The sequence below is a fragment of the Chelon labrosus genome (genome assembly GCF_963514085.1).
Source record: "Chelon labrosus genome assembly, chromosome: 9".
Lineage (NCBI taxonomy): Eukaryota > Metazoa > Chordata > Actinopteri > Mugiliformes > Mugilidae > Chelon > Chelon labrosus.
The window spans coordinates 30,196,274-30,221,378 of record NC_140359.1 but is presented as its reverse complement, the minus strand read 5'-3'; the positions used below and the strand labels follow the sequence as shown (position 1 = coordinate 30,221,378).

Sequence of the window (25,105 nt, the reverse complement as noted above, 5' to 3'; positions counted from 1 at the left end):
GGAACTGTTTTATTAATGTTTCATTCATTCGGACGAGGAGGAGGAGGAGGAGGAGGGGAGAGAGGAGGAGGAGGAGAGAGGAGGAGAGAGAGAGGAGGAGGAGGAGGAGGAGGAGAGAGAGAGGAGGAGAGAGAGAGGAGGAGGAGGAGGGGAGAGAGAGAGAGGAGGAGGAGAGAGGAGGAGGAGAGAGGAGGAGAGAGAGAGAGGAGGAGGAGAGAGAGGAGGAGGAGGAGGAGGAGAGAGAGAGAGGATGAGGAGGAGAGAGAGAGGAGGAGAGAGAGGAGGAGGAGAGAGAGGAGGAGGAGGAGGAGGAGAGAGAGAGAGGAGGAGGAGAGAGAGGAGGAGGAGGGGGAGGAGAGAGAGAGAGGATGAGGAGGAGAGAGAGAGGAGGAGGAGGAGGAGAGAGAGGAGGAGGAGAGAGGAGGAGAGAGAGGAGGAGGAGGAGGAGAGAGAGGAGGAGGAGAGAGAGGAGGAGGAGGAGGAGGAGGAGAGAGAGAGGAGGAGGAGAGAGAGAGGAGGAGGAGAGAGAGAGGAGGAGGAGGAGGAGGAGAGAGAGAGGAGGAGAGAGAGAGGAGGAGGAGAGAGGAGGAGAGAGAGAGAGGAGGAGGAGAGAGAGGAGGAGGAGGAGGAGGAGGAGAGAGAGAGAGGATGAGGAGGAGAGAGAGAGGAGGAGAGAGAGGAGGAGGAGAGAGAGGAGGAGGAGGAGGAGGAGAGAGAGAGAGGAGGAGGAGAGAGAGGAGGAGGAGGAGGAGGAGAGAGAGAGAGGATGAGGAGGAGAGAGAGAGGAGGAGGAGGAGGAGAGAGAGGAGGAGGAGGAGGAGAGAGAGGAGGAGGAGAGAGAGGAGGAGGAGGAGGAGGAGGAGGAGAGAGAGGAGGAGGAGAGAGAGAGAGGAGGAGGAGAGAGGAGGAGGAGAGAGAGAGGAGGAGGAGAGAGAGGAGGAGGAGGAGGAGGAGAGAGAGAGAGGAGGAGGAGAGAGAGGAGGAGGAGGAGGAGGAGAGAGAGAGAGGAGGAGGAGAGAGAGGAGGAGGAGGAGGAGGAGAGAGAGAGAGGAGGAGGAGAGAGAGGAGGAGGAGGAGGAGGAGAGAGAGAGAGGATGAGGAGGAGAGAGAGAGGAGGAGGAGGAGGAGAGAGAGGAGGAGGAGGAGGAGGAGGAGGAGAGAGAGGAGGAGGAGAGAGAGAGAGGAGGAGGAGAGAGGAGGAGGAGAGAGAGAGGAGGAGGAGAGAGAGGAGGAGGAGGAGGAGGAAGAGGAGGAGGTTTCTTGAGCAGAGTCTCTGTCCGTGGTTCTGAAATCAGATCTGATCAGTTTCAACATTTTATCTGATTTATCTGAAATTTAATTGAAAACTTTAAACTGTTATCACTGAACATCTGGATCAAGACCTGGATCAAGACCTGGATCAAGACCTGATTCAAGACCTGGATCAAGACCTGGATCAAGACCTGGATCAAGACCTGGATCAAGACCTGGCTGATCTCCGGGCGGACATGGAGGTTCCCTCTCGGTTCCACATCGACTCTCTGCTCTCGACGTGTCCGCCCGTCGCGCTCCTCTCCCGGTCAGAGCCTCCGGAGCTCAGCCCTGGAGGAAGCAGCGGCTCCTCGGCGCCTCCTTCCCCGCGGAGGGAGCGTGTTCCTCGGCCAGAGTCTCCGCAGAGTCATCCTCGCTCCGTCGGCTCCTCCTTTCTGATCCGGGACATCCTGGCGGACTGTCGGCCCTGTTCTGACCCGGGACAGCCCGAGCTGGAAGCCGAGCCGTTCCAGTCCGGACCGGAAGAATATTTTCAGGGTAAAAGTCCGAGCAGCTGCTCAGAGAGTCAGAGTCGAGGTAAAAGTTTAAAAACTAAACAGAAACAAGATATGAGCGATTAGAATGATTCTACTAAATGTATTTATTTATACTCTGATATTATTCATCTCGAAAGATCAACAACATAATAATATAGTTATAATATTAATGGGTTTTATTTGATTTATTTTCATTCATGAATCTGAATAAAAACAACAGGTGATTCTTTAATGGTTAAATAATGTGATCAGCTGTTACTGATCAGCTGTTATTGATCAGCTGTTACTGATCAGCTGTTACTGATCAGCTGTTACTGATCGCAGGTGAGCGGTTCAGGAAGCCTCGTAAATCTCGGACTGCGTTCAGCGAGCAGCAGCTGTCGAAGCTCGAGACAAGTTTCCAGAACCAGAAATATCTGAATGTCCAGGACCGGATGGACCTGGCTGCAGCTCTGGAGCTCAGCGACGCTCAGGTCAAGACCTGGTACCAGAACCGCAGGTAAACACACCCCAGAACCAGAACCAGAACCAGAACCAGAACCAGACACATCTACAGACTCAACCAATGATCAGTAATTCACTTTGAGTGAAGAATAATTGATCGATTGACTGATGAGTTGATGAGTTGACTGGTTGACTAGTTGATGAGTTGACTAGTTGATGAGTTGACTAGTTGATGAGTTGATGAGTTGATGAGTTGATGAGTTGACTGGTTGACTAGTTGATGAGTTGATGAGTTGATGAGTTGACTGGTTGACTAGTTGATGAGTTGACTAGTTGATGAGTTGACTGGTTGACTAGTTGATGAGTTGATGAGTTGACTGTTTGACTAGTTGATGAGTTGATGAGTTGATGAGTTGACTGGTTGACTAGTTGATGAGTTGATGAGTTGATGAGTTGATGAGTTGACTGGTTGATTGTGTTTCAGGACCAAGTGGAAGCGTCAGTCCGTTGCTGGTCTGGAGCTTCTGGCTGAAGCTGGCTCCATGTTTCTACCTTCACACTACCTGTACCCTCAGGCCCCGCCCACACTGGACCTCTACCTGTACAGAAGCCACGCCCACCACCAGAGGGCCCCGCCTCTGCTGCACCGCATGTTAGCCAACGGGGACAACAGCTGTGTGTGAGACAGGAAGTTTGTTCAGTCTGGAGACGAGGACGAGACGAGACGGTGTCTCAGCTTTTTAAAGTTTTCAATAAAAACAGAAAAGATTGAAGTGTTTGTGTCCTTCTGTCTGAACGAGTTGGAGACGACTCTGAACCATCAGACTAAAGTGAGCCAATATTACATATCATGTCCTCCTTGTCTCCAGTATCTGCTGTGACCTCCTTGTCACTAAATGTTTCTGGTAACAGCTGATCAGTGGTCTACAGCAGCTTGGAGGAATTTTAGCCCATTCCTCAGAACAGAACCACTTCAGTTCTGAGATGTTGGTGGGTTTCCTCACATCAACTGCTTGCTTCAGGTCCTTCCACAACATTTCTATTGGATTAAGGTCAGGACTTTGACTTGGCCGTTCCTAAACATTCATCTTGTTCTTCTTTAACCGTTCTTTTGTAGAACCACTTGTGTTCTTGGTTCTCGTTGTCTTGCTGCATGACCCAGTTTCTCTTCACATTCAGCTCATGGACAGATGTCCTGACATTTTCTTTTAGAGTTCACTGCTAGAATTCAGAATTCATTGGTCCATCAATGAGGACAAGCCGTCCTGGTCCAGATGCAGCAGAACAGGCCCAAACCAGGACATTAGCACCCCCATGTTTGATGGAGGGATGAGGTTCTGATGCTGGAATGATGCAGTGTTGTCCACATAACAGATGACGTCATTCTGATTTAATTTTCTCTCAACTGAATCAGTTTTTACCCTTAACAGGACTAAGCAGGTATAGAAGATGAATGAATGAGTTTTTATTTCTTTAGATTAACAACATGTTGGTTCATCTATAACGTCTCTGAGTCTTTTAATTATTTCAGTTCAACATGAATCACCAATCACAGACGTCTAAACTAATCACAGCTAATGTCTGACGAGTCTGGTTTGTTTTAACGTCCTCAGCTGTGACTGATAAACACTGATGTGTAGGAGGACAGAACACAGAGACGCTGCAGGTCACAAGTCACTTTATTTCAAACTGAATAAAAACATTCAAGTCTTCGTCCAGAACCTGGAAGCTTCCAGAAAGTTCATATCTGGGATGAAGCTGAGGTACGGTGGCCCTGGAGGAAGAGCAGATTAACTCATGTCTGGATTTAACTAACGAGGACTCATCAGTCTGAACGAGTTTCACAGAAGCTGTAGTTCCTGTAACGTACACTAGAGGCTCCGCCCCTCAGCCCCATAGACCTCCATCACAATCAACTGAAACCAGAGCTCACCACATTAAATGAGATCAAAGTTGCTAACATGCTAACTGTTAACATGCTAACTGTTAACACGCTAACTGCTAACATGCTAACTGCTAACATGCCAACTGTTAACATGCTAACTGCTAACATGCTAACTGTTAACACGCTAACTGTTAACATGCTAACTGCTAACATGCTAACTGCTAACATGCCAACTGTTAACATGCTAACTGCTAACATGCTAACTGTTAACACGCTAACTGTTAACATGCTAACTGCTAACATGCCAACTGTTAACATGCTAACTGCTAACATGCTAACTGCTAACATGCCAACTGTTAACATGCTAACTGCTAACATGCTAACTGTTAACACGCTAACTGTTAACATGCTAACTGCTAACATGCCAACTGTTAACATGCTAACTGCTAACATGCTAACTGTTAACACGCTAACTGTTAACATGCTAACTGCTAACATGCTAACTGTTAACATGCTAACTGTTAACATGCTAACTGGATGGAGTCTCTGGTTCATTAACTCCAGACATTTAACATCTAAACATCATCTCCTCCTCATTACTCCTCCTCCTCCTCCTCCTCCTCTTCATTACTCCTCCTCTTCATTACTCCTCCTCCTCCTCTCCTGACTTCTTCTTCTTCTTCTTCTTCTTCTTCGTGGCGTCTCCGACCTCCAGCCCGCTGGAGAACTCGGAGAGGAACAGCCGGACCTCCCTCGTCCCGGGACCGATCCTGAGCAAACAGGAGACACTCAGATCAAACACAGTGACTCTGACAGAGAACTACAGCTCCCAGGATGCATTTCAGCAACAAGCACTTCATGTAATGTTGGAAATATCCGACCTCCTAGTAGGAAAAGTGCGTCAGGGAAAATCGATCGACCCCGACTCCACGAGCTGCAGCAGCCTGACGTCACAGAACAATGGCGGCGCCCACGGACGTGGACACGGTGAAGGTTGAAACATTTACTGGACTCCAGACGCATTTATCTGGGTTGTTTTTGGTCACACTAGATATCGTCCTGTTACACAACATGACTTTTGCGTGTCGCTATACTCTCTCTGTATAAAGTAGAAGATGACGTGTAGCCTCACGTAACAACAATGAACAAGTCTGACAACAAAGAGGAGGATTGTTGAGCGTCACCGTCGTCAGCGTTCAGTGTTTGACCTGCTTATCACAGTCGGCCATGTTTGTTGTTCTCCTCCACATCTAGTTCACTCCATGTGGGATAAATCCAACATCCCAGCATTAGCCCAGATAAACTGTGTCCATAGCAACAGCAGCTGAGGCTCATGGGTAACGTAGTGTCTAGAGACAGAGCCACTGGTCAGAACAGGAAGTCAGCTGATCTGATAGGTGGTCTTTAAAGGAGTCCTAGAATTCAAAACCACATTTACGTTGTTCCTGTTGAATTTAGGCTCCGAGTGGTGTCTAAGGACCACACCAAAAACTTCACCGCCTTCTCCAGCCTGCTTTCGTATGCAAATTCAAAATTAGAAACGGCCGTGTTGAAATGGGCAAATCTGAACAGAGCTCCGATATTACGTAATAGGCGCCCAGCCCTTTTGGATACACCCTCTCTCATTTGCATGTTCCAGCCCACTGTAAGGGCGGAGGCGTTAGCTAGCTAGCCCCAGCGACAGATAACCGCAGTTTCTGTCCAGAGGGATACGGTATGTCGGACTATGCGTGTAATGTTCCAGGATGTTTGGGGCAGGTCAAGACTCTACACAGACTTCCCCAAGAACTCAACTGTCAGCGGGAATGGTTGATGTTCATTTACAACCGCGTTCCACAGAGCTTCAACCCGAGGCTGGTAGTTTGTTCTGCCCACTTCACCCCGGAGTGTTTCTCCAACCTCGGACAGTATCAAGCCGGCTGTGTCGCCGGGATAGCTCAGTGGGTAGAGCTGGCGACCCATGTGCCGAGGCTGAGTCCTTGCTGCAGTTCGAGTCCGACCTGTGGCGCTTTGCTGCGTGTTATCCCCTCTCTCTTTGCCCCCCTTTCCTGTCTATTTTCAGCTGTCTCTATCATAAAGGCAACAAAAAGCCCCCAAAAAATATATTTAAAAAAAAAAAAAAAGTATCAAGCCGGCTTTGCACAGCGCCTGAAATTAAACCCAGGATCAGTGCCAACGATTTTGACACCACAGCAGACATCCGTAAGTATCACGCTAGGATGTCGTGTGTTTTGTGTGTCGTTAATGACTAATGTATCAGCTATTAGCCATAGTAGCTATCTGTATATGATTTGGCCCTAGCTTCAGCCCGGTGGATTAGGCCAATCAGCTTTCAGGATATGTGGGCCAATCAGCCTTTGGGTAAACTGGCCAATCAGCACGCAGCTCATTTCATTATTCATGAACTTGCTGAGTGGGCGGGAAAAACAAACTGTTTCATTGCAGGGCTTATTTATGACCTTGTATTAGGCTCTCTAGCAGTGCTCCTGGGGCGTTTTCAGCCCCACAAATTTACATATGCCATTATTTAGGCTCAAAGATCAATTCCTAATGGTCAAAAAATGTGTTCTAGGACCCCTTTAATGTGTCCCAGACCACCTCCACATGTGGACTGACCCCAGATCAGTGTTCACACCTGGACCTCCAGGTAGACCTCAGAGTCATTATCTGGTCAGTGTTTCTGAGATCACCTCTGTTGTCCCGGGGCAAGGCAGTGCCCCCCCCCCATCATTTCATTCCTGCATGTGTCCATTAATCATCTTTATTAACGTCTCTGTGTTTCTAACCGTCTTTGTTTAGATCTGTTCAGTCTCCTGGTGTTCATTATATTTCTGAGCATCACCTGAACGCACCATTACAGGACTGACCAGTACCCAGAGGATTGTGGGAAACCTGAGGAGGGACAGACACCTGTAATTATGTCTCTGCTGAAGCTGTGAGGACGTGTCCAGACAAGTCTGACGACGACAACAACAAGAAGACGTTTAATGATGAGTTTAATGAGCACGAGCTGGTCCCTGTCCCTGAGAGGACACGTCTCTGAGAGGACACAGGACACGTCTCTGAGAGGACACATCTCTGAGAGGACACGTTAAGTTCTTAGCTTCTAATTGAACATTTTAACGTCTTCCTTGTTTCTTTTTAAATGTCCATCAGAGACAGAGTTACAGGTTTCTGTTTATTAAGTCTTCATCGTCCAGTCATCGTCACACAGGACTGTCCCCACAGAGACAAACAGATGGACTGCCCCCCCCCCCAGTTAACATCAATAAAGATCTAAGTTAATCAGCTGACTCACCTCTTCTTCCCAGGCGACTTCTTTTGGTTCTTGACTGGACTGCTTTGGTTCTGGTTCTTCCTGGGGCCCCCATGGCCCCCGTGGCCCCCATGGCCCCCGTGGCCCCCGTGGCCCCCGTGGCCCCCAGCAGAGCTCAGGCCCTGAGGGGCGTCTCTGAGGCCGAAGCTCTTGGCGGTGTGTCCCAGGTGCAGCGAGCGGATGTGAAAGATGTGTTTGAGGGGGGCGGGGTAGGTGGTGTACGCCCGCAGGAAGGACTGCAGCGCTGTGACATCACAGTGACATCACAGGGAGAGGTCAGCCAATCAAACGACAACATTGACTTCAGACTGCACATGCTCAAAGCGTACCTTTCTTGGCGGCCTGCCGCGACTCGGCGCTGGAGTGGACGAAGTTCTCAAAGTCGGTCTGAAGGACGGTGGCTCGTTCTCGGACGTCCTGCTCCAGAGCTCTGGACGAACTCTGGGACGGGGACAAGGGTCAAGTTACTGAGAAACAATGTACGTCAACACATCTACGTCAACACGTCAACATGTCTACGTCAACACGTCAACACGTCTACGTCAACACATCTACGTCAACACGTCAACACGTCAACATGTCTACGTCAATACGTCAACACGTCTACGTCAACACGTCAACATGTCTACGTCAACACGTCAACACGTCAACATGTCAACGTCAACACGTCAACGTCAACATGTCTACGTCAACACGTCAACACGTCAACACGTCAACACATCTACGTCAACACGTCAACACGTCTACGTCAACACGTCAACACATCTACATCAACACGTCAACACATCTACGTCAACACGTCAACACGTCAACGTCAACACGTCAACGTCAACATGTCTACGTCAACACGTCAACACGTCAACATGTCAACGTGTCTACGTCAACACGTCAACACGTCAACACGTCAACATATCTACGTCAACGCGTCAACACATCTACGTCAACACGTCAACGTCAACACGTCAACACATCTACGTCAACACGTCAACACGTCTACAGATGTACAGCAGCAAGAGTCAATTAATCATTCGACTGAAGTCCATTAATCATCAGATTGATCAGATCCTTCAGCTGGGATCAGTTTAGTTCTGGTTCTGACAACAGGACTTCACCATAGTCTGGAGAACCATTGGACGCCATGATGGCTCCTCTACAGCTCCTCCTCTACAGCTCCTCATTCTCCAGCTCCTCCTGGTCTCAGCTCTGACTCGTGGCTGATTCTCCTACAGTCATTTAACAACATCTGGATCATGTCTCCAAGTCAACCAGCAGCTGTTGATGGTTCTGATCCAGCGGTAGGTAGAGATCCATTAGAGACAGCAGCTGCTACAATATTCTACTGACCACATGATGGCGCTGCTGATTTACAGACACACAAACTGAGATCAGACCTCAAGTGCTGGCTGGGGACGCATGTGGAGACACATTTAGATTAAGACCAGGTGGATGGACAGGTGAGACCAGGTGAGACCAGGTGGATGGACAGGTGAGACCAGGTGAGACCAGGTACCCTGAGAACTCCTGGACGCCCACTAAGATCCCTAGAAACCAAACTCTACCTTCATTCCACAAACCTCAAAGAGGCTTTGAGGAACTGGAACCCCTCTAGAGCTGAGGGTCCCTGGTAGAGCCAGACCGTGTTGACCCTGGTGAAGGACTCCAGAATCTTCTACCCTTCAGGAGAACCCGTTAACAACCAATGACACATCCAGAAACAACACCAATGTCCCGGTTACCAACCCTGGAACCAGGTCTCTGGAGGAGGGCGGGGGTGACCTACCTGACTGTGGTACTTGCCCCGCCCCTTGTAGGTGTCATCCGTCATCAGACTGGACAGAATGTCCAGCAGCTTCATCTCTGATAGGCTGAAACAAGACCCATGGTTAAACCAGGAAGTGGACCAGCTGCAATGCTACCAGGCCATTGGCTGTGGAAGCTGTCAGTTAACAAACCTGATGTTGTGATTGGCCAGCTCGGTGATGAAGGCGGTCTCAGCGGGGGTGAGGAAGAGGAGGCTGCTTCCTCGTCCTCCGATACGAGCCGTCCGGCCGACGCGGTGGACGTATTCTGCTGCAGCCGTGGGCGGAGTGTACTGTAAACCAACCAATGAGATGAGGAGTAGCATCAGCAGGTGTGAACGCATCAGTGAATCCTGCTCTCTGATTGGCTGTTAATATTTACCTGAATAATCCAGGTGACCTGAGGAAGGTCTAAACCTCTGGCTGCTACGTCCTGGAACAAACATCACAACATTATGTACAGGAAGGACACTGTCCTCTACAGAGACACCGTCCTCCTCTACAGAGACCCTGTCCTCCTCTACAGGGACCCTGTCCTAATCTATAGGGACCCTGTCCTAATCTACAGGGACCCTGTCCTCCTCTACAGAGACCCTGTCCTCTACATAGAGTTACTGACCGTGCAGAGCAGGACTCCAGACTGAGACACTGAGAACTGCTGGAAGACGTCAGTCCTCTCCTGGTGGTGAAAACAAACACACACGTCAACAATGAGGGACGAAGATGAGGAAGACGCTGGCGGCGGATGGCGACTTTACCTCCTGCTTCATGTTGCCATGGAGACGCAGGAACTTGATGGGCGGCTTGTGAGCGGCCGGCGGTCCAGAGAGGACGGAGACGAAGAGCGAGTGGAGGAACTCGACGACCTCACAGCTGGAGACGAACACGATGATCTTATTGTCCTGGGACAACTGAGATGGACGGTTTGAGCTTTAACTCGAATTAACATTAATAATTAATTAATAACTGAACGTTTTTATAAAGTTCATGTTGACAGCTCTAACGTCTCTAACGTCTCTAACGTGTCTGACGTCTCTAACGTCTCTAACGTCTCTGACGTCTCTAACGTCTCTAACGACTCTAATGTCTCTGACGTCTCTGACGTGTCTGACGTCTCTAACGTGTCTAACGTCTCTAACGTCTCTAACGTCTCTAACGTGTCTCACGTCTCTAACGTCTCTAACAGCTCTAACGTCTCTAACGTGTCTAACTTCTCTAACGTCTCTAACGTGTCTCCCGGCTCTAACGTCTCTAACTTCTCTAACGTCTCTAACGTCTCTAACTTCTCTCCCGGCTCTAACGTCTCTAACGTCTCTAACGTGTCTCCCGGCTCTAACGTCTCTAACGTGTCTCCCGGCTCTAACGTCTCTATCGTCTCTAACGTCTCTAACGTCTCTAACGTGTCTCCCGGCTCTAACGTCTCTAACGTGTCTCCCGTCTCTAACGTCTCTAACGTGTCTCCCGGCTCTAACGTCTCTAACGTCTCTAACGTGTCTCCCGGCTCTAACGTGTCTAACGTCTCTAACAGCTCTAACGTCTCTAACAGCTCTAACGTCTCTAACGTGTCTCCCGTCTCTAACGTCTCTAACGTCTCTAACGTGTCTCCCGTCTCTAACGTCTCTAACGTGTCTCCCGGCTCTAACGTCTCTAACGTCTCTAACGTCTCTAACAGCTCTAACGTCTCTAACAGCTCTAACGTCTCTAACGTGTCTCCCGGCTCTAACGTCTCTAACGTCTCTAACAGCTCTAACAGCTCTAACAGCTCTAACGTCTCTAACAGCTCTAACAGCTCTAACGTCTCTAACGTGTCTCCCGTCTCTAACGTCTCTAACGTCTCTAACGTGTCTTGATGTCTTGATGTTGTTCACCTTGCATTTGTCCAGGATGAAAGCAGCCAGACACACCAGCCTGATCTTACTGGGGACCACCACCACAAACTGCTTCAAGGACTCCGGCACAGCAAAGCTCTCTGATTGGCTGATGTGGCTGGGGTCATAGGTCACTGTGCTGGGTGTGGTGATGTCAGAGGAGGCGGGGCCAGACACTTGGATGCTGATAGGATCATTCAGACACACGTCTTCTAACCGCGTCACACCTGAACACACCAAGGATGTTAAACTGTTAAACGGTCCTCTACAGAGACACTGTCCTCTACAGAGACACTGTCCTCTACACAGAGACACTGTCCTCTAGAGACACTGTCCTCTACAGAGACACTGTCCTCTAGAGACACTGTCCTCCACAGAGACACTGTCCTCTAGAGACACTGTCCTCTACACAGAGACACTGTCCTCTACACAGAGACACTGTCCTCTAGAGACACTGTCCTCCACAGAGACACTGTCCTCTACACAGAGACACTGTCCTCTAGAGACACTGTCCTCTACACAGAGACACTGTCCTCTAGAGACACTGTCCTCCACAGAGACACTGTCCTCTACACAGAGACACTGTCCTCCACAGAGACACTGTCCTCTACACAGAGACACTGTCCTCTAGAGACACTGTCCTCTACACAGAGACACTGTCCTCTACAGAGACACTGTCCTCTACAGAGACACTGTCCTCTAGAGACACTGTCCTCCACAGAGACACTGTCCTCTACACAGAGACACTGTCCTCTACAGAGACACTGTCCTCTACAGAGACTGAACTAGACTAAATTAGCTTTAGCTTTAGCTTCCTGTTCTACAGTCAGACACAGGCAGAGGTGTAGTTGCAGTGTTTGGCCTCTAGGGGGCAGCACGTCTTTACTGGGTGTTGTATTCACCGTGTGTGAGCGTAGCAGACAGCAGGACGTTCTGACGGGCCGGTCCAGTCGAGTTCAGACTGTTTAATATGACGGTCAGATCCTTCTCAAAGCCGAGGTCCAACGTCCTAAACACAGAGGAGGAGCCGTTAGCACAGCGCTAACAGAGGCTAACAGAGGCTAACAGAGGCTAGCAGAGGCTAGCAGAGGCTAACAGATACAGCGTGTAAATGTAAACGTGAGCCACCGGTCGGCCTCGTCCAGGACCAGCCAGCGGACGGCGCTGAAGGCGATGCTCAGGGTGTTTTTGATGTGGTCCACCAGACGTCCCGGTGTTGAAACCAGGATGTTGATTCCTTTACGGAGCCTGAGGAGAGTCGGGACATCGTCACCACCAGGTTACCACTCATCACACATACAACCTAAACTCAGCTGCTGGTTCCAGCTTCATGAGGCGTTCAGGGCCCTTCAGATTCTCTAAACATTCATATCTACAGGTCTGAAGGGAAAACTACAGAGTCCTGTTTAGTTCCCTTTGATTTTTATTTAATTTCAGTCACTTGTGTTTCTCTCTGTTTGAAAAGTAATTATTGGCTGGATAAATGTGACTTATAATATATAGGAGGTGTAAATATATTTCAAGTTAACAAGTTCTTGATCTGTTCAACAGGAGAATGTGAATAAAGAGAGAAGGTTTGCTCCTTCTACAGGTGAACAGTCATACCTGGCCTTCTCTGCCTTCCTCTTCTCTCCCCCCATCAGGACACCTGGGACGATCCAGGTGAACGGCTGCAGAGAGAGAGAACGTTAGAGAGACAAGCTGCATGAAAAATGTGCTCCTGAATTCATCTCAAGTATGGACCTGAACAGTTGGACATTTTGCAAAACAAGACCATCAGATTTTCTTCAAAAAGGACTCTAAAGAAAAGGTAAACACTTTAGCAGCACTTTAACAGCAAAACAGAAGAAAGAAAATACCATTTTTGGATATATTTTTTAAATGAAAACAACCAGCTGACTGTCAAAAGCTAGCTGGCAACTGCGTATCAACTGCTGTGGGCTACCACCTGCCACAGTGGAGAACATTTCTAAGGAGGAACCAGACTAAATAAGATAACAGAAGAGGTGTTCTATGAAGATAAGGAGGAGAAGAAAAGAACAAACCAAAAACCATAACATTAATAACTGTTTTTAAAGGCTAAAAAAGCTAGCAACAGTAAACAAACAAAGTGGTCGCCATGGAAACAGCCAAGCAGAGAACAGAGAGCAGGGAGGTTATATACCCTGCTCTGTGTAAGAGTGCAGCAGCCAGGGAGAAGTTTAAGGAAAAGACACTTCAGGAGAACAAAGAAGTCTTGTTCACGGACTGTGCTCTACACAAAGAAGGGAGAAAGAAGAACAACCTCATATTCTTCACAGACTCCATATACACCTGGAAGGAAAGTCTATGCAAGAAATATCCTTACATCTCCAGTGAGGGCATCGGCTCAGGAGGCCGACTGAAGATTTGTAAGGATAAACGCATGAACAAGGATGACCCCCTGCTCACCATCACCTACTACACAAAGGGAAAGGTGATGGTCCAGGGGGACGAAGCAAACTTGAAATCCTTTGAAGAAGTATTCTCCCTGATCAAAGCTGAGGTGGAGACCAAGAGGTACAATGTTCTCTGTGACAGTGAAGATGATGAGAGCCCAACAGAGAACCCCACCACCATGTCCATCTCTGCCCCTCCCACACCTGCCAGCTCCACCAACCAGCTGAAGGAGAGTATGGCCCTGCTGGAGCTGGACTTTGCTGAATTCAAAGAGCTGACCCAGGCCAGGCTGTCTGCCCCCCTAGACAACATTGTGCAGCAGCTTCAAGAGGAGCTCCAGCAGCTTAAGAGTGAAAACCAGGCCTCGACATCTGAGCTAAGAGGAAGTGTAGAGGTAGCCTGGCTCCGCCTGCCTACGTACTTCCGCTCATTTGCATTCCCTACAGTACTCCGTCTGGAATAGCTTGATCCGCTAACGTTTACTCCGGCCAACTGGTTGGCGGACCAATCAGCGAACAGAGGGCGGGTCTGAGAGCGATTACGTTTCAGTTGCGCGCCGAGTTTGAAATGTTTACACGAACGGAGACGGATATACTCGAAGCCATTCGCTCCGTTGTGGATATGCTTCCTGGCATTACAGCACTTTTATTCCAATTTCGCGTCCTTAATTGCAATGGGGGATGGTAGAGTAGCGATTTGTTTACTTGTTGCGTTCTTGAAAGCGGAAGTACGAGGCAGCAGAGCCTGAAGGCTCTGGCGCATAACATTACCAAACGTTAGTGATTGGTTAAAGGAACTCCGATGATTTTAAACCTCAAACTGTGCCCTCCCACCAGGAAATAAACGTTTGCCAATGGAGCTAGGCCAGACTCTCTGCGAAGTCAGAGAGTCTGGTATCCAGGCTAGTGTAGAGGCACTAAAACAGGAGAACAGTGTGCTCCGGGCTCAGTTAGCCAAAGTGAAAGAGGATGCTGAGAACAGAGAAAGGAACTTCATCAGGCAAGTCCGACACCTGACAGACCAACTCTCATCAGTCCCCAAAAAGACAACTACAGAGACAGAGACACAGACTCTCCCTGCTAGTCTTCCAAACCCCTCCCTTGTCTCAGTCCCACCATCTCTGCTCTGCACCCTACCAACACCCACACAGCCAGCTCCCAGCAGCCAACCCTGTCCATCCCAGCTGCCCTCCACTCAGCCTGAAGAAGTGGTCCTGCTGGCTGACTCAAACGGGAAATTCCTGGACACTAACAAGCTTTTTCCTTCTAAGAAAGTGCTGTCTAAACGTTGCAGCACCACAGGCCAAGCAATGAAGCTGTTGAGAAAGGAGACCCTCGGGAGCCCTCAATGCCTGGTGATCCACACAGGAACAAACGACCTGCACAACCTCCGAAGGAACACTGCTGAGGCAGTAAGGAAGATGGCGGAACAGGCCACCAAGGAATTCCCTGACACCCGCATCGTGATCTCCACCCTGCTGCCTAGGACAGACACTCCTCCTCACGTCATCCATGACATCAATATGGAGATCAGAAGAGGTTGTGCCACCTTACCCAACGTCCACCTGGCCCTCCATCCAACCATTGGCACCTGGGACCTCTACGATGGACTCCATCTACACAGAGAGAAGGTGAATATCTTTGCAAAGACCCTCAAAGACACGGCTCTAGGACGCAGCCCTTCCACCCTCTCTTCTACCAGAAGCTTCAGAGACCATCACAGACCTCCTCCCCCCTATCTCCAGCCCCGGATCATCCCCACTGCGGTGAGGAGACACACCAGTTCTGCCCAGACCCCACACTACCCACACGCCCACCGCCTCACCACTGGGAAACAGAACCAGCTGAGGCCACTTTCCCCCTCCTCAGTCCCTGCCCAACAACCCCTTATACAGCATCGGCAGCAGAGCCATGGAGCAGCACGTCCCCCTCCCCACCCACAGCAGCAGAGCTATGCTGCAGTTGTAGCCCGGCCTGCTGTCACAGCCCCTCCCCCTGCTACCTATGAGCTGAGAGACATCAGGGAGATGCTGCACACCCTGTGCAGCCGGCTTCTGTCCAGCTAAGATATATTCCCATACGAGTCACAAAACAACATGGACATATATTTGTTAGTTAGTAATAGTAATAGCAATAGTAGTAGTCAGAACAATGGTAATATTATTGAAAATAGTACATCTCCATGGAATTAATATCAAATTATTATTATACATATATAGATAGGTTTTTTTGTTTTGTTTTGTTTTGTTTTGTTTTTGTCTCACTGTGCAGGTTCATTTTGATTGTTTTCTTTTTTGATGCGTTCATTCCATATAAGCTGTTGGAATATTCAGGGTCTCCACTCCTCGACCTTTGAGCTGAAGAGTGGAGACCCTGAGTTCCTGAAATCTATCAAAGACGTTGATATCATCGTATTGACGGAAACATGGTGTCATGATGATTTGCTCACTCGCTGTCCCCCAGGATATAATGAAGTCATGGTGCCCTCCATAAAACTAAAAAACATACGCAAGGGCAGAACATCGGGGGGGATTTTGGTGTGGTATAAAGGAGATCTTTGCAATCAGATCTCACCAGTAAAACAGGGTAAATCGCACATTTGGTTGAGGTTAGATCAAACCCTAGGCATAACCGATAGGGATCTATACCTCTGTGCAATTTACATACCCCCAGTGGATTCTCCTTATTTTGAAGAGGACATTTTTGACACCCTAAATTCAGAAATCGCCTATTTCCAGGCCCAGGGAAATGTACTTCTCACTGGAGATCTGAATGGACGTACAGGAATTGAACCTGATATCATTGACACACAGGGCAACAACCATGTATTTGGTCAGGCCCCCCTGTTTACCACACCAAACATCACCCGTCGGAATAACCTTGACTCAATATTGAATCAAAGTGGCAGGGAGATAGTGCATCTCTGTCGGGCCTTAGGCCTGTACATAGTTAACGGTAGGTTCAGAGGGGACTCTTTGGGGAGGTTCACATACTCCTCAGCTCTTGGGTCTAGTGTTGTAGACTACGCAATCACTGACATGGACCCCTCAACTATCAGTGCATTCACTGTCAGACAGCAATCCCCCCTTTCAGACCACAACCAAATTAATGTGTTCTTTAAATTGTCAGGTCAAATTAGTGACACAAAAAGGAAGCCCAGTAAGCTGTATAAATTAAATCCTTCTTACAGATGGGCCCCAGACAGTGGAGACAAATTCACCAAGGCTCTAAACTCCCCTGATCTGATGGACTACATATCAACATATACTCAAAATCAATATGTCCCTACCAGAGATGGGGTAAACAAGGCCACTGATGATATCAATATGATATTTCATAAGGCAGCTATTAGGGCTGACCTCATAAAGCAAAGACGGAGACCTGTTAAAAGGCAAAATACCGACAAATGGTTTGATCAGGAATGCAAAGAAATCAGAAAAGAGCTGAGAAAAATAGCAAATGAGAAACATCGCCAACCGAACAACCCAGCCCTGCGCATTCGATACAATGACATTTTAAACACATATAAACACACAATTAGGATCAAAAAACAAAATTATACCCAATTGAAACTTGAAGATATTGAGAATGCCATTAACCAAAATCAATTCTGGGATATGTGGAACAAGTTCAACACAAAGCAACAGCAGACATTACCCATCCAAAACGGTGACATCTGGAGATCGCATTTTGAAAATTTATACAAAGACATACCAATCAATCAAATCAATTCAGATCAGTGTATTATGAAAGAAAAACTCCAAAAATTAGAAGAAACAATTAAAGACAACCAAAACCCCCTTGATTTCGAAATTACTTGGGAAGAAATAACCAGACAGACAAAATGTCTGAAGACAAGGAAAGCTTGTGGTCCAGACAGCATTAGAAACGAAATGCTCAAAAGCAGCAGCCCAGAAATGCAGGGTGCAGTGTTACATTTGTTCAACCTTATACTACAGGCAGGATGTTTCCCCAACATCTGGTGCAAAGGGCTCATTTCCCCCATTCATAAGAGTGGGGACAAATCAGACCCTAATAACTACCGTGGCATCTGTGTCAGCAGCTGTCTGGGTAAACTATTCTGTAGTATTCTTAATACAAGAATACTAGATTTCCTTGAGGAACAGTCAGTCTTAAGTAAAAGTCAGATTGGCTTCCTCCCAAAACACCGCACCACCGACCATGTATATACCCTTCACACTTTAATCAACAAACATGTACAACAAACTAAGAATGGAAAAATATTTGCCTGCTTCATTGATTTCAAGAAAGCTTTCGACTCTATTTGGCATGAAGGGCTCTATTACAGACTTTTAAAATGTGGCATAGGTGGCAAAATGTATGATCTGGTTAAATCAATGTATTCGGAAAACATGTGTGCTGTTAAAATTGGAGACAAATTAACTGATTTCTTCCCCCAGAGAAGAGGTGTTCGGCAGGGTTGCAACCTAAGTCCGACGTTATTTAATCTGTATATAAATGAACTGGCTGTTGAGTTGGATAAATGTGCTGCTCCGGGCCTCTCCCTCCTAGATAGAGAGGTGAAGTCTCTGTTCTATGCTGATGACCTTGTTCTACTGTCTCCTACTGAACAAGGACTACAGCTACAGCTGGACGTAGTAGAAAAGTACTGTCAGAACTGGGCCCTGGCAGTAAACATGAAGAAAACAAATGTCATGATTAGGGCTGAAACGATTCGTCGAGTTACTCGATTAAGTCGATTACAAAAATTGGTCGAGGCAAAAACTCTGCCTCGAAGCCTCGTTAAATTCCTATGACGCGCACTATACGCGCAGGGATCTGATTGTTCCACACGGACCGTTGTTTTGGAAGCACCTATGCAAGCACACCACCAGCGCGATACATTTTGAATTTAGTTGGCGCGATGGCGGAGAGTAAAGATGCAAATAAACGGCAAAAAATGTCTAAAGTTTGGGATCATTACATTCTATAAAAGGAAGAGAACAAAGTACAGTGTACTGCAAAGTAAACCTGGCGTATCACAGCAGTACAAGCTCAATGATCCAGCATCTAAACAGAAAACATCCACATGCTGTTTCACCAAGCGTCGCTGAAACAATAACGTAACCTAAACCTATACATTGATGTTCGCTGATTTTAATCGCATACTGTATGTAGCGATGTCATGATGCGGTTTGACTAGATATGATGTTTAGCTTCAGGGGCGGAGTGGCAATCGGGACGACCGGGCCGGCCGAAGGATTTACGCAGCGGATCACAAATTGAGCGGCCGCGAGGCGAACGCGACCGGCCTGAGCTTATCAGAATCATTGACGTTACTAAATTCTGCACCCTCATCTCTCTCACTCTTCCTCACGCACAGCACGCGTTCACAAACAAACACACAGGTTGCTAGGTTACCATAGCAAATAGGCTCACCCCACAAATTATGTATTATTTGTTAGTAGCCTAATGGTAAATGCTGCAGGTGTAGAAATCTACATAAAACGGATATTTACTTTGATGTCAGGGCTAGACTACAGCATGAAACTTGTTGTGCATATTAATAAATTAAATTGCTTTTTGTTTTGTTCGCTTAACTGTATTGTTATGTAATTGTTGGCACTGGCACTTTTAATGGGTAAATTGCAATACATGGGCTTAGTTTTGGAGCCAAATGTTGGAGTTGGAGTTCTCTGTTTTTTTGAGAAATAAAAGGCAAATGCTTGATCATTTTACAGTCACATAATTTTCGTTATGCATTATTTGTTTTGGTTGTTTAAAAACGTAAAAAAAAAAATCCGATTAATCGATTAATCGATCGATAAAGTGCTAGATTAATCGATTACAAAAAGAATCGATAGCTGCAGCCCTAGTCATGATTTTTCAAAAACGCCCCAGGTGTCATGAGAACAAACACCAATTTACCATCAATAATCATGTCATTGAACACAGCATGAGTTATACCTACCTTGGTATAACCATAACAGCATCAGGGAGTTTCAACATGGCAGTGAATGCACTAAAAGAAAAAGCTCCAAGAGCTCTATATGCAATTAAGAGAAAATTTTATAATGTCCATATTCCAATAAAAATCTGGCTTAAAATATTTGATAGTGTCATCCAGCCCATTGCGCTGTACGGTAGTGAAGTATGGGGTCCACTCAGTCATCAGAGCTTTACCCGTTGGGACAAACATCCAACAGAATCTCTACATGCAGAATTCTGCAGATACATTTTACACGTACACAGAAACACACCAACAAATGCATGTAGAGCAGAATTAGGCAGATACCCACTGATAATCAACATTCAGAAGAGAACGCTCAACTTCTTTAACCACCTGAAATCCAGCCCCAGAGACACCCTCCACTCCAAAGCCCTCCAAACCCAAGAGCTGAGCCCAGAGAAGAGTCCCCTATGTCAGCTGGTCCTGAGGCTAACTGCCCCCTCTCAGACACAGTCTGACCAGCCTCACAACAACACTGCTCTACAAAAAGTAATCAGAGTAAAGCAAATTATAGCACAATGTAAAGAAAGCTATCTGGACCATTGGAAGAAACAACTAAAAGCCAAAGTAGATTGGAATGTTATCTTGCCCTTAAAAGAGATTATGAATTAGCAGAATATCTCTCTACTGTCAGAGATAGAAAGCAGAGACAGATCCTAACCAAGTACAGGCTCAGTGACCACAAACTGGCAATCCAAACAGGAAGACACAAAAAATCATGGCAACCAAAAGAAAACAGAAAATGTGGTCACTGTTGGACAGGTGAGGTTGAGACGGAGATGCACTTTCTCCTACAATGTACAAAATTAAATGACACTAGAGAAATTTATTGGAACAAGTTCAGCTCTTTGAATCCAGGTTTCAAAGAGCTGGACGACCTCTCCAAATTAAAAATACTCCTCGGAGAAGGAGAGCGGGCACACCTTGCTGCCCAGTATGTGTTAACATGCCACACCCTGAGGGACAGTGAGTGATCGAGGCACACACACACACACACACACACACACACACACTGTATATAACTAATAGAATGTTCATAATGTATATATCTTTGATTTATTGTATTGTACTTTAATGCTCTGCTTTGGCAATATTGTTTTTTAAGAAACTTTCATGCCAATAAAGAGAGAGAGAGAGAGAGAGAGAGGAGAGAGAGGTGATGTTGATGATATCAGCTGATGTTTAGTTATAACGGTTCAGATATAAACTCTGATTAATATTATTATGTCCAGAAACAAACTGCTGGAAACCAGTGCTGCCATGCTAGCCATTAGCCTCACCATTAGCCTCACCATTAGCCTCACCATTAGCATCACCATTAGCCTCACCATTAGCCTCACCATTAGCCTCACCATTAGCATCACCATTAGCATCACCATTAGCCTCACCATTAGCATCACCATTAGCATCACCATTAGCCTCACCATTAGCATCACCATTAGCCTCACCATTAGCATCATCATTAGCCTCACCATTAGCATCACCATTAGCATCACCATTAGCATCATCATTAGCCTCACCATTAGCCTCACCATTAGCCTCACCATTAGCATCACCATTAGCCTCACCATTAGCCTCACCATTAGCATCACCATTAGCATCACCATTAGCATCATCATTAGCCTCACCATTAGCATCACCATTAGCCTCACCATTAGCATCACCATTAGCATCACCATTAGCCTCACCATTAGCATCACCATTAGCCTCACCATTAGCCTCACCATTAGCATCACCATTAGCCTCACCATTAGCATCACCATTAGCATCACCATTAGCATCATCATTAGCCTCACCATTAGCATCACCATTAGCCTCACCATTAGCATCATCATTAGCCTCACCATTAGCCTCACCATTAGCCTCACCATTAGCCTCACAATTAGCCTCACCATTAGCCTCACCATTAGCATCACCATTAGCATCACCATTAGCCTCACCATTAGCATCATCATTAGCCTCACCATTAGCCTCACCATTAGCCTCACCATTAGCCTCACCATTAGCATCACCATTAGCATCATCATTAGCCTCACCATTAGCCTCACCATTAGCATCACCATTAGCATCACCATTAGCCTCACAATTAGCCTCACAATTAGCATCACCATTAGCATCACCATTAGCCTCACCATTAGCATCACCATTAGCCTCACCATTAGCCTCACCATTAGCATCACCATTAGCCTCACCATTAGCATCACCATTAGCATCACCATTAGCATCTGCTCTAGAGACAGTGAGTCCTGTCTCTGAACACTAACCAACCACCAGACTGACTCCTCTCAGATGTTCAGTAACGTGCTGAGGACTGGAGCGTAGAACAGGTGAACACTGACCTTCAGCAGTTTCTGGAAGGTGTTGAAGGTCTGCTGGGCGAGCTGGCGAGGAGGACAGGTAACAGTCAGCGTGGAAACAGGAAACTACAACTAAACTACACTGATCTTAATCGGACTGAACCTCTCTGGTCGGGACGATGACGACGGCCAGAGGACCATCAGACCTGCTGACCTTCGGCCGGACTGACTGGAGACTCTGGACCACTGGGATGGCGTAGGACAGAGTCTTACCTGCAGGACAGACATTCAACTATGATGAGTTCAATGACCGTCGTTTTATCTCCGACCTCCTCGTATGTCGGCATCGTCTCACCTGATCCAGTCTGAGATCGAACCACAGCGTCTCGTCCCAACAGGAGGACAGGAATGGTCTGTTTCTGAACGCTGGACACAAACACATGGTTAGTCTCCTCCGAGGACACGGAGACGCGTCAGTCCAGGGTTAGAGAGGACGAACTCACCTGGTCAGAGTGGAGACATTCAGGACCTTGTTCAGTGTCGCCACCTGGAGGACAGGAAGTCACAGTCTGGCTTCATTCAACAGGTTTAGAAAGACCGACCCAGGATCTGAATGAAGGCCCTCAGGTGTGTGTGTGTGTGTGTGTGTGTGTGTGTGTCGTACCAGGTGGGGGTGAAGGTGGAGGTCTGAAAATGAGTCGGAGGTGAAAATCTTCTCCTTCACCTGAGAGACGACTTGACTGAGGAGGAGGAAGAGGAGGAGGAAGAGGAGGAGGAAGAGGAGGAGGAAGAGTTGTTATAGATCTGATCAATCAATCAACAGCTGATCAGTGATTATTGGTGTCTGGTCCAACCAATCAGAGCCCATCTGGTCTGAACCAATCACAGCCCGTCTGGTCCGAACCAATCAGAGCCCATCTGGTCTGAACCAATCAGAGCCCGTCTGGCCTGAACCAATCACAGCCCGTCTGGTCCGAACCAATCAGAAGTGTACCTGGGGATGTCTGGGATGTCGGGGTTGTGTTTGAACAAGGAGGAAGTCTTGATGCTGCCACGTCCTGTTTCCTTCCCTCCATCCTTCTTCTTCTGTGGTGTCCTGTCTGTCAGCTCAGTGGGCGGAGCCTAGATCAAACCAGTGACACACACCTGGTTCATAAATAAATGAATGAATGAATGAATTTAAATGTTTCATCTGAGCTGAAAGGTTTACCTGTGAATCAGGGGAAGGAGCTTCTTCCTCCTCCTCCTCCTCCTCCTCCTCCTCCTCCTCCTCCTTTAGCCTCCTCTGTTTGAAGGAGCGACTCCTCGACTCCTCTGAGGAGCTCCACCTCCTCTTTTCTCCTTTCTGCTTCTTCTGAAAGTCATAAAACTACATGAACTCAACCTGAAACCAGAAGCAGTGGTTACTGGATGTAACTCTGGTTCTTTGAGGAGGGCTGCTGCTATTACTGCTGTACTATTACTGTATATTACTGTGTACTGTTACTGTATATTACTGTGTACTATTACTGTATATTACTGTGTACTGTTACTGTTTATTACTGTGTACTGTTACTGTTTATTACTGTGTACTGTTACTGTTTATTACTGTGTACTATTACTGTATATTACTGTGTACTGTTACTGTATATTACTGTGTACTGTTTATTACTGTGTACTATTACTGTATATTACTGTGTACTGTTACTGTTTATTACTGTGTACTGTTACTGTATATTACTGCTGTACTGTTACTGTATATTACTGTGTACTGTTACTGTTTATTACTGTGTACTGTTACTGTATATTACTGTGTACTGTGTACTGTTACTGTTTATTACTGTGTACTGTTACTGTATATTACTGTGTACTGTTACTGTTTATTACTGTGTACTGTTACTGTATATTACTGTGTACTGTTACTGTTTATTACTGTGTACTATTACTGTATATTACTGTGTACTGTTACTGTATATTACTGTGTACTGTTTATTACTGTGTACTATTACTGTATATTACTGTGTACTGTTACTGTTTATTACTGTGTACTGTTACTGTTTATTACTGTGTACTATTACTGTATATTACTGTGTACTGTTACTGTTTATTACTGTGTACTATTACTGTATATTACTGTGTACTGTTACTGTATATTACTGTGTACTATTACTGTGTACTGTTACTGTATATTACTGTGTACTGTTACTGTATATTACTGTGTACTGTTACTGTATATTACTGTGTACTGTTACTGTATATTACTGTGTACTGTTACTGTATATTACTGTTACTGTTTATTACTGTGTACTATTACTGTGTACTATTACTGTATATTACTGTGTACTGTATATTACTGTGTACTGTTACTGTGTACTATTACTGTGTACTGTTACTGTTTATTACTGTGTACTGTTACTGTATATTACTGTGTACTGTTACTGTATATAACTGTGTACTGACTGAGGTCCATCTCTGTTGAGTCGTCAGGCGTTTCTTCCTGGGTGATGCTGTGGAGCTGCTGCAGATGTTCAGACACAGCTGGTCACCTACTGATGACATCATCAACACACCTAACACACACACACACACACACACACACACACATATATATATATATATATATATTATGGAACCGAGCTCTCCAGGTCTTCAGTCTCAAACCAAACTTCAGTCAAATAAGTGCAGATTTAGTAGCTCTTCGGTCCAACACTGACGCACAGAAGAACTTGTCCGATGAAGACCAATCAGATCGATCACAGCTGATTGATTGATCAGAGCCTGTCCCGGATTAAAGAGGGACACGTGACTTTATATCCGGGGTCTATTATCGGAGTTTAGAACCGAGAGATTCACCGTCAAACGTTAAATTCAGAGATTTCTGAATGGACTCTGGTGTTATGTTCAAACAGCTGAACACGTGTGAGTGGATCCGTTTCTGCTAACGTTAGCCGCATGCTAACATCAGTTGTTTCCGGTCTGTGGACACCTTTCAAATTAAAGAGCGAAGTAAACGAATAATTACAAAAACCAGAAAACCAACTCACCGTGGAGCTCTGAGGACAGACACGCGTGGGGAAAACACTTCCGGCTACGTCCACGAAGCCCCGCCTCCCTCACGGCTGAGACGGCGGACATGCGCAGTAGCTTCCTTTATTGTCATTATGTGAGAACATAACGACATTTTGTGCGGCAGCTCCACGCTTAAATATGTAATATAAAAAATAAAACAGACAATAGAATAGAATAGAATCATTTTTAACTATTAGAATAAAATAAGATAAAAAGTAAAAACACAGCTGTACTGAGCTTTTTATTTGGTCCATTCTGGGACTCTTATTGTGA

At 46.6% G+C, this 25,105-nt stretch overlaps 3 protein-coding genes across 3 annotated transcripts; 2 read left to right on the top strand and 1 right to left on the bottom strand.

Annotated features, from left to right (window-relative positions):
• Positions 1-1,487: 1,487 nt before the first annotated feature.
• barhl1a (BarH-like homeobox 1a) lies at positions 1,488-3,138 on the top strand (the record flags this gene model as incomplete). The annotated part of the gene is made up of 3 exons (XM_084552359.1): positions 1,488-1,827; positions 2,082-2,286; positions 2,716-3,138. The coding sequence occupies 3 exons, from the start codon at positions 1,488-1,490 to the stop codon at positions 2,912-2,914; spliced, it is 744 nt and encodes a 247-aa protein (XP_084408485.1). The 3' UTR covers positions 2,915-3,138.
• A 754-nt stretch (positions 3,139-3,892) lies between these two features.
• Positions 3,893-24,898, bottom strand: ddx31 (DEAD (Asp-Glu-Ala-Asp) box polypeptide 31; the record flags this gene model as incomplete). Its single annotated transcript, XM_084552358.1, has 21 exons — positions 3,893-4,886; positions 7,415-7,676; positions 7,762-7,873; positions 9,213-9,297; positions 9,385-9,524; positions 9,614-9,664; positions 9,851-9,910; positions 9,990-10,142; positions 11,100-11,326; positions 12,002-12,108; positions 12,228-12,347; positions 12,705-12,769; positions 21,827-21,868; positions 21,948-22,057; positions 22,140-22,210; positions 22,288-22,331; positions 22,449-22,524; positions 22,779-22,906; positions 22,995-23,138; positions 24,224-24,333; positions 24,808-24,898. The coding sequence occupies 21 exons, from the start codon at positions 24,896-24,898 to the stop codon at positions 4,760-4,762; spliced, it is 2,325 nt and encodes a 774-aa protein (XP_084408484.1). The 3' UTR covers positions 3,893-4,759.
• On the top strand, positions 13,504-15,582 carry LOC311493153 (uncharacterized protein; the record flags this gene model as incomplete). The annotated part of the gene is made up of 2 exons (XM_084551715.1): positions 13,504-13,911; positions 14,431-15,582. 2 exons carry the CDS (start codon positions 13,504-13,506, stop codon positions 15,580-15,582), a joined length of 1,560 nt encoding a protein of 519 aa, XP_084407841.1.
• Positions 24,899-25,105: the final 207 nt, after the last annotated feature.